This window comes from Chlorocebus sabaeus, chromosome X (genome assembly GCF_047675955.1).
Source record: "Chlorocebus sabaeus isolate Y175 chromosome X, mChlSab1.0.hap1, whole genome shotgun sequence".
Taxonomy (NCBI): Eukaryota; Metazoa; Chordata; class Mammalia; order Primates; family Cercopithecidae; genus Chlorocebus; species Chlorocebus sabaeus.
The window spans coordinates 63,064,583-63,078,207 of NC_132933.1; the positions used below are offsets into that span (position 1 = coordinate 63,064,583).

General features: G+C 34.4%; 1 protein-coding gene across 1 annotated transcript; it reads right to left on the reverse strand.

Annotated features, from left to right (window-relative positions):
* Positions 1–813: 813 nt before the first annotated feature.
* TGIF2LX (TGFB induced factor homeobox 2 like X-linked) lies at positions 814–1,813 on the reverse strand. The gene is made up of 2 exons (XM_007992208.3): positions 1,753–1,813; positions 814–1,656 (listed from the first exon to the last, which is right to left on the reverse strand). The coding sequence occupies exon 2, from the start codon at positions 1,633–1,635 to the stop codon at positions 886–888; it is 750 nt and encodes a 249-aa protein (XP_007990399.3). The 5' UTR covers positions 1,636–1,656; positions 1,753–1,813; the 3' UTR covers positions 814–885.
* Between the last annotated feature and the right edge of the window lie 11,812 nt (positions 1,814–13,625).

Here is a 13,625-nt window from a genome sequence, read left to right on the forward strand (position 1 = left end):
TTTTTTGCTGACATGTTCTATATTGATTACTTTTCTTTCTTTTTAAATTATCTTCCTTTGGTTTCTACAAGGGAATTTTTTTGTCAGTTTTTTTTTTTGTTTTTTTTTTTTTTTGCTATTTTTTGTTATGTTTTTACTTTGATGATTAAAATCAATAAAAAGTATTCTCTAAAACCAACTAACCAACAACCAATAAAATAAAATTAACATTTGGAATTTTCTTACCTTTACTCAGACTTTTCACTGCTCAAAGCAGGAAGAGTTCACCTTTATCCAAGAAAATGTTCATGAATTTACTGTACTTCGGCTCTCAAAGTCAACCCCCTGCAAAGAATCACTACTTCTTCCAAACTGGCCAATAAATTGCACAAAGAGGAACATAAGAGTTGAAAGCTTCAGAAAACTCCAACAATAAAATGAGGGATGTTATAGCCATTTTTATAGAGGCTTTCTTTTCTATGATTCATACTAATAAACAGGGAAGATTACAGAGAGGGAGAAAGAGGGGTGACTTACTATACGTAGCAACCCTGGGATTAAGAAAGTTGACTAGAAAGCCAAAAACATTTGTCTCTGAAATCTCAGCTTGATGTTTAATCTCAGATGTATTAGTCTGACGGTCTAAAGAATTCAAATCCAGGGGGAAGGAAAATAAGAGATCTTTGCTACAGTGTTCATGATGATGGCACCTTAATGTCTTTCACCTGGAAACACTGAAATATCTGACAGAATTTAGTCCCAATAATTAAGATTGGTTCTCATAAAACCACTAGAAAGAAAGATGCCTCTATAAAAGGTAAGCATACAAATAAGTTAGGGTGAACATAAACAGGTTTACCACAGTAGATAAGGGACTGACTACTTGGGATTTTGGGACATCATCAATCATGGATTAGACTCTTGCTTCTTCTCTAGCTCCAGCTCGGCAGCCCTTTGTACCGCTGCATCGACTAGCAGCTGGAAGTTGCTGAAGTCGGCGTACTCCTCTGTTGACACAGGTTCTGGAGAAGACGAGGCCGTGATGTTAGAAACCTTGACCTTTTTCTTTGGTTGGGCTATCATGGTGAGCTTCTGGCTAGGGGCCGACCCCGGCTCTGGTATCTTCTCTCCTGACATCTGGCCCTTTGGCGAGGACCGCAGGGGCAGGCTTTGTACATTGTCTGAACCACGGGGCCCTGACTTGGCCGGCACAGACGCATCGGTGCTCTGCAGGTGGGTGGCATGGGCATCTTTGCCCGTTTTGTGGCCAACAGTGGGGTTGTTTCCACGCCGTTGCAGCATATCCGGGAGAATGCGTCTGCGAGCATTGATGAACCAGTTAGAAATCTGCGACAAAGACAAATTGGTCTTCCTTGACAGCATTCGCTTCTCCGCTTCTGAAGGGTAGGCCCTAAACCGATGCTTATACATCCAGTTACGGAGGATCTTAACGGACTCTGCTGGCAAGTATCCCGTGCGCTTCTTCTTGTGCTCTGGTAAGGCAAGAACTTTGCCTGTATCTGCGTTATTTCTCAACATGATTGAGGTGTCTTGGGCTGGGCTTTGGGTCTTCGCCGGGCTGTCTTTTTTTGCCCGCCGGCTGTCTTTTTCCACCCGGCTTCGGGTCTCGGCCGGGCCGTCCGCAGCGGCCTCCATATTCAAAGAGGCTTATCTTTACTGTATTGAGAATCACAGACAACTAAGTTAGGACAAAGGTAGGTTTGGGAGAGCCACTTTAGAAAGCATGGGCAAGTCTCCAAGGGGAAGGTTCACCTGTTGTTTCGGAGGAAGAAAAACAGCGTTGCTAACACAGTTACTAAGAGCGGAGTTAGTTATCTCAGTGACATCACATCCTTTATTCTTCATGCCGCCCCTCCCCCACACTTCCCGGACTTCCCCTTTTCCCATTGTTCTTGCGTATTTTCTGTAACTTCCAATGCACTTGATTTTACGCAGTTTATAGCTCTCCAGAGTTTTCTCTGCTGTTGTCACCAGTTTCCACTAACTGACGAACTCTATTTCTATTAGTGTAAATACGCCTATCACTTTCTTCCTATTTGATTTTACTCTGGTATTATTCTTCCCTCTTATTACTTTTAATTTTCTCACTAGTTCATCTAGATATATCAGGAACAAATTGTTGGTTAGCTACTAACCTCAATAAAAGACTGTAACTACTGTACTTTGACTCCTCTCTTCCATTCTTCCACGTTCAAAGCAGATATTAATAATAATTTTGATCTAGACTTTTGCTTTTGATGCCTTGCTGCTTAAATTTTTATTCTCTATGGCCTTAAAATCTTTGTCTTTTTTTTTTTTTCTTTGATACGGAGTCTCGCTCTGTCGCCCAGGTTGGAGTGCAGTGGCACAGTGGCGGCATCTTGGCTCACTGCAACCTCCGCCTCCTGGGTTCAAGCGATTGCCCTGCCTCAGCCTCCCAAGTAGCTGAGATTACAGGTGCCTGTCACCATGCCCGGCTAATTTTTTGTATTTTTGGTACAGGTGGGGTTTCACCATATTAACTGGGATGGTCTCCATCTCCTGACCTCGTTATCCACCTGCCTTGGCCTCCGCCTCCCAAAGTGCTGGGATTACAGGCGTGAGGCCCAGCGCCCAGCCAAAATCTTTGTCTTTTGAATGACTTTGCTATTGCCTGTCAGTACCACTGAGGTCTTCGTGTCTCTTCCTTGGACTCGGATATCTAGTTGTGATGTATCTCTTTAAACTTCAGTCAGAAATTGAGGGATCTTTTAGCAATGTGGAATAAGTGGAATAAGATAGAATTCAAGAAATAATGGTGATCACAGTTTATTTAAATATATTTTTTAAAATTATTATTATTATTATTATTTTGAGATGAAGCCTCGCTCTGTCACCCGGGTTGGAGTGTAGTAGTGGCACAATCTCAGCTCACTGCAACCTCAACCTCCCAGGTTCAACTGATTCTCCTGTTTTGGTCTCCCAAGTAGCTGGGATTACAGATGTGCACCACCACACCCGGCTAATTTTTGTATTTTTAGTAGAGTCAAGGTTTCACCATGTTTGCCAGGCTGGTCTCGGACTCCTGACCTCCAGCGATCCACCCACCTGGGCCTCCCAAAGTGCTGGGATTACAGGTGTGAGCCACTGCAGCCAGCCAAATATTTCTTGATATTTCCAGCTTGTAGAAATCACCCCATAAGTCAAATGAAAATAATTTGTAAATTTCAAATTTTCATTTCTAGTAGCTGAAAAATAAGGCTTGACTTTTTTCAAGAACACTATGATTCACTTTGAAGACAATTACCACCAGCATCAACTCTGATTCCTCAATAATACTGTATGGTATTATTTATTTTTAATTTCAGATATTTTTCAGAGTCCTAGCTATCATCTTAAGCAGCATATATTATCCACAGTTTCCTTTTGCCCTTAAGAGTTCTTCCTTGTCACTGGGCTGTATATCAGAATGTTGTCTACTGATCCTTTGGCTGTTGGTAATCTTCCTTATTGGTACTGACTTTCATCACTTAAAATTTATTGTAAGGGAGACCTACTGAAGAACACAATCAAATCTAATGAACAACTGAGTAAAGCTCCCAACAACGAATAATTGGGTATGTTGGATACAATTGAAGGTCTACTTTGGAATACTCTAGAAAAGAATGCTACTATTTCCACTGGACTTTTGGGCTTTTGAAACACAGAAGATAAGATTTTCTATGCATAGTAGAAACTCAGTTCCTGCAACTGTTTCTCACCAACACATTTATGCTTCATGCTCGCTGAAAGTATTTTTGTGTGTCAGTATGACTTCTAGTAACTTGTCTTCCCTCACTTGTTACTCCTATACGTTCTTTCTGTCTATGGGGATTCAGACCTCTGCTCAAGGATTGACGTAGAATTGCACATATTTAACGAATTACAGATTTCTTCTCACTGACATGATCCAGGTTCTTGATTTTTAATGTCTACTTTATGATTCCCCTCTAAAAAGAATATTATGATGGCTCAAAATTATTCCCAGGAGATTTGGAAACTGTCTTTTCCTTTACCAACAGATATAGGAATATGGAGAAATCTGCAAAGTAGGTGAGAAATTGGAAATGAATCCCATCGCTTTTGACACAAAAAAATGTGACTTCCTTTCATGATGAAATAATTGAAATGCTGAATAGAAACTGTATTACCTTTCTTCATGTTTTTGGTGATACAAAATTATGAATTATGGATATCTCTGAGAGAAAGATAGATTGTTTCCACCTACTTCTTTATAACTTATAAGAAGATAAAATGATCTAAATAGTGTCTATCAATTTTTATCTTCCTTTATTGTTTCTTTTTACGTGAAGTACACAGATATCATTGTAAACAGTTTGTCTATTTATAAGCATTGATTTATTTACTTGTGACTCTGAAAAGTGCCTTCTCATGACTGTACTAGGGACGTCAATGGCATTACACTATAATAGACACTTTATTTCTCAAATTATGAAAGACCATAGTGAGACTGAGGTCCTTATTATTTTATTGCTTATTGTTTCCAGTAATATAATTTTCATATGATTATTCTACAAACCAAATTATGTTGATCTACTTGTAGAGTTTTAGAGAAAGCTTGATTTTTGGCATCAAAGAAATGGGAGACTATAAAACCAAATTGAAAAACAAAACCAAGGCCAGGCGCGGTGGCTCACGCCTGTAATCCCAACACTTTGGGAGGCCGAGGCGGGTGGATCACGAGGTAAGGAGTTCGAGACCAGCCTGGCCAACATAGTGAAACCCCTGTCTCTACTAAAAGTACAAAAAAGTAGCCGGGGGTGGTGGCGGGTACCTGTAATCTCAGCTACTCGGGAGGCTGAGGCAGGAGAATCACTTGAACCTGGGAGGCAGAGGTTGCAGTGAGCCGAGATCGTGCCATTGCACACAGCCTGGGTGACAGTGCAAGACTCCATTTCAAAACAAACAAACAAACAAAAGCAAAAATCAAAGCACAGTGAACTAAGCAAAAATTGGTGATGTGGTAACTGAATTTCACCAACTCTAAAAATAAAGAATGTTGTCCCAGGAGGCAGAGCTTGCAGTGAGTCAAGATCACGCCATTGCACTCCAGCCTGGGTGACAGAGCAAGACTTCATCTCAAAATAATAGTAATAGTAATAATAATTATAATTATAATAATAAATAAATAATAAATAAAGAATGTTGTCAAGGGCATACCGCTTTTTCATATCGTAAAGTATCTGGATAATTCCTGCCAGGTATTTTACGCTTTGAAACGAATTGAAGAAACAGTCAGGAAACCAGCATTAAACCCCTATTGACAGAAATGGTGGCATGTTAAGAGTAAGAAGTGTAGGAAGTTCTAGCAGATTCAATACCTTAATTTGGAGGGATGAAAGTTGGAAGTATGGCCTGACTGTAAGAGATACCATAGAATTATCCCCCAATAAGACTTATGGATCTTACAGCGTATTCTATTCATTTCCTCAACTTAAGGAGCAAATGATTCTCTTTGTAAAAAGATGTAAAGAAAATGCTTTCCAGTTCTTTATAAATCTGGTATGACTCGGATGTGAAAATCTCACAAAGCATGACAGAAATATCTGTGGCAGATTCACTTATAGAATCATAAATTATTATTGAATAGAATGTACCTTCATGTAAAATATAAAACACATGAATGAATGGAAACATTATCTAAAATATAACATGATATAATATTAGCATATATATTTTGAGAATTAATCACATTAATGGATAAAAGAAAAAATGTCATCTTGTTGGAGTTTGAGTAACTATTTTACTGAATTTAAAATAAATTTCTGGGCCAGGCACAGTGTCTCACGCCTATAATCCTAGCACTTTGGGAGGCTGAGAAGGTGGATCACCTGAGGAGTTCGAGACTAGCCTGGCCAACATGACGATACCCCATCTCTACTAAAGAATACAAAATTAGTGAAGCGTGGTGATGTGCACCTGTAATCCCTACTTGGTAGTCTGAGGCAGGGAGAATTGCTTGAAACCCAGGAGGTGGAGGTTGCAGTAAGCCAAGTTGGTGCCACTGCACTACATCCAGCCAGGTGAGAGAGCAAGACTCCATATCAAAAACAAATAAATAAATAAATAAATTTATGATAAACATATTTTAATGAAATAAGGATAAAAGGATCCTTCCTTTTATACATAGATTAATAAAAAGTTAAAATCTCCAATATACAACCTTATACTTAACAGTAGAACAAAAATGATTCTTTCAATTTCATAAGTAAAGCAAAGATGTTTATTTTCACTACCATAACATTGCTTAGAAATTTGATCCAATAGAATTAATCAAACAAAAACAAATACAATAAATGTACTAAAAGGAGGAAAAATATTATTATTTGTTGATAGCATGATTTGCCACTTAGGAAATATCTAAAACTCAAAATCAATTGAGAAACTATTATAAATAATAAGAATTACACAAGGTGGTCAGTTACAAACAAAAGATTAACATTAACATATATCAATAATCATAATTTAGAAAATATATTGGGAAAATTATCTAGTTCATAATCATATCAAGAATAAAGATACAAAAAGATATAGGCCTAAAATTAGAAATTATTATCTACACCCTATTCAAATAAAAATAGAAAATTTTATTTAATAACATAAAATGGATGTTAATAAAAGTTAAAATACATTCTATTTTACCCTAGGAAATTTCAGTATTTTAATACATTTAATTCTCTTTAAATTTACTTTAATGACATATTCCTATCAAAATCACAAGTGATTTCCCATATGTTTTTGTGGTTTGATAGCTCATTTCTTTTTAGCCCTGAATAATATTCCATTATATGGCTATATCACAGTTTATCTACTGAAGGACATCTTGATTGCTTTCAAGTTTAGGGACTTATGAAGAAACATCCATGTGCAGGTTGTTGCGTGGGCATACATTTTCAGCTCATTTGGAGAAATTTCAGAGATTGCAATTGCTGGATTATGGTGGTAAGAACATGTTTAGTTCTTTAAGAGACTGCCTGACTGTCTTCTAAAGTGGCTGTACTATTTTTCATTCTCACCAACAATGAACGAGAATTCTTGTTGTTTCACATTCTCACCAGCTTTTGATGTCCATATTGTTGATTTTGGTCATTCTACTAGATGTGTAGTAGTATCTCATTGATTTATATTGCAATTCCCTAGTGGCTTCTGCATCTTTTTTTCATACTTATATATAAAATCAGTATATCTTCTTTGGTGAGGTGTCTGTTTAGATCTTTTGACGATTTTTAATCAGATTGGTTTCTTCGGTTGAGTTTCAAGAGTTTTTCTGTATATTTTGAATACCAGTTCATTACCAAGTATATGTTTTTTAAATATTTTCTGCTAGTATGTGCCTTGTTTCTTAATTTTCTTAACCGTGTTTTTCACAGAACAAAATGTTTTAATTTTAATTAAATTCAACTTCTAAATTATATTTTTTTCATAGATTGTACGTATGATGCTGAACTTAAAATGACATCACCAAAACTGAGGCCATCTAAATTTTCTCCTATGTTATTTTCTGAGTGTTTCATAATTTTGCACTTTACATTTAGTTCTATGATCTATTTTAGGTTAATTTTTGTAAAAGTTGTAAGTACTGTGTATTTACCTTAAACTAATCTGCATCCTTATAATATATATCTCTTGTAGAATTCCTTGTATTGGTCTTGATCTTTTGTACAATCTGAAAATTGCTTCTATTTAATTGGAGCTATTAATCTTCTTATATTTAATATAATAATAATAGTTATATTTGGTCTACCACTTTAATATTTACCTTTTTACAATGTATTTTTGTTTCTCGGTTTTCCTTTATTGTCTTCTTTTTAGTTCATTAAATATTTGTTAGCATTTAATATTAACATCTATTAGCTTTCTGATATACCTGTTACAATTACATTTTAGAGGTGTCTCTAGTGATAGCAATATATATTTTTAAGTTTTTACGGTCTCCAGAGATTTCATATTCTACCACTTTGCAAAAAATATAAGAACATTGTGCTTGGATATGTTCATTCTCTATACCTCTATCTTCTTTTTATAGTTTTCATGTGTATTATATCTAAATATGTTCAGAACTATATTAAAATGTTATAACTTTTGTTTTAATCAATTATGTGTCCATTTAAGTAATTAAAAGGAAATATAGTGTGTTAGTTTCCTGACATCTTCAGAATTTTCTGTGTTTTCTGTTCATACCTAAAAGTCTGATTTATATCTGGAATACTCTTCAGCCAGAAAAACTTTCTGTAGCAGTTATTCTCAGGTATTTATAGAGATGACAGATTTTCTTAGAATTTAGTTTTTATTTTCTGAATATGTCTTCACTTCACTTCCATTATTAAAGTATATTTTTGCTAGATATAGAATCAGATTTTCAGTTAATGGTTTTATTTATTGTTGAGCCCATTAAAAATCTCCCTCCACTGCCTTTCGTTTTCATTATTTCTGAATTATAGTCATAACTGATTCACATTTTTCATGGCCTTTTAAGGTCAGTTTTCAGATGTCTGAAAATGATTTATTTTCTGTTGATGTCTCTTCTTCCAGTTGTCTGAATTTCTTAACTCTACACATATATGAATTTTCTTAAAATGAAAATTTTGGTCTTTATTTTTTCAGATGGTATTTCTGTTCCATTCTGTCACTCATTTTCTGATACCTTCATTTTATATATTTTAGACTTTTTCACACTTTACCAGAGATTATTGTAGATCTACTCATTTTTTAAAATATATTTTTCTCTATTTTTCTGATTGGATAATTTATATCAATCTATCTATTTTTTTCTTTATTTTCCTGATTGGATAATTTATATCAATCTATCTTTAAGTGAATGTATGTTTCTTCTTTTATTTGTAATCTGACATTATTCTATCTAGGTTCTGTGTTTGTTTAGGTATTGTAATTTTAATCTGAGCATGTCTGCTTTTAAAAGTATCTCCTTAAAATTGCCTATCAATTTATTCATTAAGCATATTTTCCCATAAGTCTGTGAGTTATAGTAATGACAGCTGTTTTAAAGAACTGTCTGCTAATTTCAAACATCAGCATTATGCCTGAGTCAATCTCCATCTGATGTTTTTCTGTTTTTACCTGAGCATGAAATATTTTTTTCTGTTTCTTCGTATGTCTAATAATTTTGGATTATATCTTCATAAAATACTGCAGAGATTCTTGATTCTATTGTATTCATTCAAACAGTGGGATTTTTTCATTTGTTGTAGTTTCAGCCCAAAGTTAACTTGGCTGGATATATTTTTTTTAAATGTTGACTGCCCTGCATGGAGAATCAGCTGAAATTAAATATATATATATTAGCCTTACCTGGTCTGTGTGGCATCTGACCTGACTTTGCATATTTCTTGGGTCAGTGAGAAATCTGGGTAATATTTATACATCAATTTTGGGACTCGTCTTCTCTGGAATTTTTCTCCAACATTTCCTCTTCAATTTACAGTTGCTGTGGTAGCCTAAATTCTGTTCTGTGGATAGTCATGCAGACAAGACTGTAGAATTCCATGTAAATAGAGGTACCTTGTGTGAAGTGAACTGGAGCCTGTCTTCTTTTTCATAAGAAGCCTTTAAAATATCAGAAACTTACTAAGTGTTATTCTCATATTAAGCTGTTGACTCCTTTGTGGTTTTATCATGCCTTTTGTTGTGCTCTAAGTTGTAAGATTTAAAGGATATTTTAAATATTTTCTCCATAGTTTATAGTTATCTCCAGTAATGCTCTGATAGCAGGTACACTTCCAGAGGAAATTCTGGATATTTTAAAAATATATAGCTACCTACTCAATATGCTTTATCAAGCTAGAATTGTTCTATCTTGGAAAATAGTAATTATTGAATATAATATGTCACAATTTTATTAAAATTTGTAGCAAAGTAGTATTTTATCTTCATTGCTTATTTTCATATCATCAGAAGGAATTTTGATTTGAATGTGACTTTAGAGAGCATCTGTGTGTATGTGAATTTTTTTTTTTAAAGGCTCTGTAATGGAAGCTAATTTTTCCAATCATGAAGAATACGTTGGTGTAAAACCTGGACTTAAACCCAAGCCTCATGATTACCATCAAATATACTCCATTTTGACTCAGTAGTTATTTGATTTAATGGCTGGGATCAAGAAAATACTCTATTTTTTTCTACTATAACAATCTTTGCTAATGTTTTTAGAAGCAGGAAAATATCTGTAAATGTTTAGTTTAATCAGTAGTTTAAAATCATACATTAATATAATTTTTAACTAAGGCTAGAGTTAATATATTTTTTGGCAAGTATGAATAAAACCTATATATTATTTTCATTTGAAGATTTTGTGTAAGTGTAGATATGACAAGACACAAACAGTAAACTTAAATGTAGTATGAAAATATATATTTTAATAGTAAATACATGCATCAGTATGCATATTTTAATAATTGATATTATACTCTGAATAAAGAGTTGAACTTTTAAATAATAGTATTTTGCCTTTGGCTTTGAATATCACCTTTTACCTACAGGTGAAGCAATTATCTGGGGATGAATAAATGACCAACATGCAGAATATTAAAAAGGTCAACATAGTAGAAAAGCATAATTAATAATATATGAACATTAAATTTCCAGTATCACAGTTTCATTATAAAGGTTACGCTAAAAAGTTGAAAACATAGCCAGACATATGTAGATACTTATGACGAAAGGAAAATATTTATCATTTTATTTTATGAACATCAGTTGTAAATTAAATAACATTACTACCTAGGGACAGCAAATAACTTTTCCTCATTGTGCTATACATCTTTTATTTTTGCATAGTTATGCTTTGTAACTCACTCTATTAAACTTTTCATTGTTTTCTCATTGTTTGGGATTGTGGAGAGGAAATGAAAAAATCTTCTTTTGCCATTTTGGAAGGCATGACATTCACAGGTTGTTATGCCAGCTTCCTAAAATAGCTATTTTGGTTAGGCATTAAAACTATTTACTGTATCGTGGTGCCAAGAATAATGTCTCAACATTTTCGTACTCATATTTTTTAAACTAAGGGTAACAGAAGTATAAGGTGTTATGATCTTATTTAAAACTTATACCAATTAATCAGAAAATCTAATTTCTTTCAAGGCAAAATTTATATCAGTGTTTCCATTCCATAGAAATGATGGAATTAGTTGGCTTTCAAAACTTTTTTCCCCCATATATTGGAAAAGTTGAGAAAATTTAAAACTAATTTTATATAACTTCCCCAAATCAACATGCATTTTCAAATCTACATAGTTCATTGCATTTTCTCTGTCTTTAGTGTACTTTAATTGGAAGTGAAACCTGAAAAACTACTAACGAAAATTGTATATACATATACTTGTTCCTTCAGTGAGCAAGATGACAGACTGGCTTATTGAACAGTCTTCTGCTTGTTTTCTAGTTCAGCAGATGACTTCTCAGTTGTATTCTCCTTTTGAAGAAGTGTGGAATTTAGAAAAAGAGGAAATTGGTTAACAGAATATTGAAAAGTTAGTTTTATTTTATAGAAAATCCTTATTAAAATGGAGCAAATATGAAAATTTCCTGTTCTGTCTCATCCCTCACCTTTTGTTTCACCTGTTTGACAAATATAATTTATTCTTTTTTTCTCTGATTTGCTTCTCATTTCATCTGATTATTTTCATCTCTCCTTAAAACATTTTAAATGTTTGTGCTCTATTTTAATGGTCCATATTCTGTTTGTTGTTGTTGTTGTTGATTTGTTTTTCAGAAATTATTTCTCTCCAGTACAGTCATTATCCAGTGTCTCACATTAAAGATTTTTGACTTCTTGGTACTATTCCTCTACTAGGCTTCTAAGGTACCACTCTCCCTATGTTCAATTCAAAATTACAGTATTCATCTTACCATGCAGTCTGAGAAAATAAGGCCAGGGTTTATCTTATCTTGATAGCATTGGCCCAGCAAACGAAGGAAGACAAATTTGGTGGTGGTGTGAAAGGATTCTGTGCTCTAAGTTCGTGCATTTGTTGTAACTTTACCATTGTGGAAGTAGGGATTATTGAGACCTGAAGGAGAACTAACTTTTTAAAAATTAATGACTTTTCATGAAGAAAACATGAACATATAGGTAGAGAGAAATCACAAATTTAGCCATATTGCGTCAATATTTATCTATTGAATTTGACTCAAAGATGAGTCAGCTTGGAAACGAAAATGAGATTTATAATAGCATGGACTATTGTGAATTTTATTTAACTTTTTATTTTGAGCTAATTGTAGATTAATACGCCATTGTAAGAAATAATACAAAGAAATCCTTCCTGCTCTCACTCAGTATTCCCCAGTAGTTACACCTTGCATAACTGGAAACAATAACACAACCAGGATACTGACATTGATAAGATTCATGGACATGGGCCGGGCGTGGTGGCTCACGTCTGTAATCCCAGCACTTTGGGAGGCTGAGGCGGGCGGATCACTAGGTGAGCAGATCGAGACCATCAAGGCTAACACGATGAAATCCCGTCTCTACTAAAAACACAAAACATTAGCCGGGCGTGGCGGCGTGCGCCTGTATTCCCAGCTGCTGGGGGTGCTGAGGCAGGAGAAGGCGTGAACCCAGGAGGCAGAGCTTGCAGTGCGACTCCAGCCTGAGCGACAGACTCCGTCTCAAGAAAAAAAAAAAAAAAAGATTAATTGACATTATTCGGATTTTCTTGGTTTTACCTGCACTCATTTTTGTGTGTTACGTCCACTTAATTTTATGCAGTTTTACTACGTGTTCAGATTTCTGTGACCACCACAATAATCAAAATACAGAAGGGATCCATTACAGGGATTCCTCCTGCTGCCATTATAGCAACAGTCACCGCCTCCTTCCCTAACTAGTTCTGGCACATGCTAAGCTGTTTTCATTTTTAATATTTTGTCATTTTAGGAATGTTAAATAGTATTTTATAGATGAAATATTTGAGTATATAACTGTTTTAGATTGGCTTTTTTTCATTCAGTATAATTACCTTAAACGTAATACTAGCTGTTGAGTGTCTTGATAGTTCCTTTTTATTGCTGAGAAATATTCCATAGTATAGGCATGCTAACTGCAGCATAACAATTCAGTTAATGAATTGCATTTTCGTTATTTACAATTTTTATATTGCGAATAAAGCTGTTATGAACATTTGTGTAAGGAGTTTTTATGAAATTAAACAATTTCTGGGATAGATATTCAAGGATAGAATTCCTGGGTTTTACAGAAGGCACATGTTTACCTTTTATGAAATTAAACAAATTCTGGGATAGATATTCAAGTATAGAGTTCCTGAGTTTTACAGAAGGCACATGTTTAACTTTCCATAAAGTTGCCAAAATTTTTCAGAGTGGTTCTATCATTTTACATTGCTTCAAGCAATGTATTGGTATTTTTTTTTCTCCACATTGTCACCCTTTGGTATTGTCACTACTTTTAATCACTCTGATAAGTGTGCTGTGATATTTTAATATAGTTGTAATTTGCATTTCCTTAATGACTTATGATGAATACAATTTGATTTACTATATGCCATGTAGATATCCTCTTGAGTAAAATGTCTGTTTATGCCTTTTGCCCATATTCTAATTGGATTCTTTGGCTCTTCTTTTCT

Bases quoted from the DNA above. Each gene is read 5' to 3' on its own strand.
- TGIF2LX (XM_007992208.3), bottom strand. From the start codon at position 1,635: ATGGAGGCCGCTGCGGACGGCCCGGCCGAGACCCGAAGCCGGGTGGAA.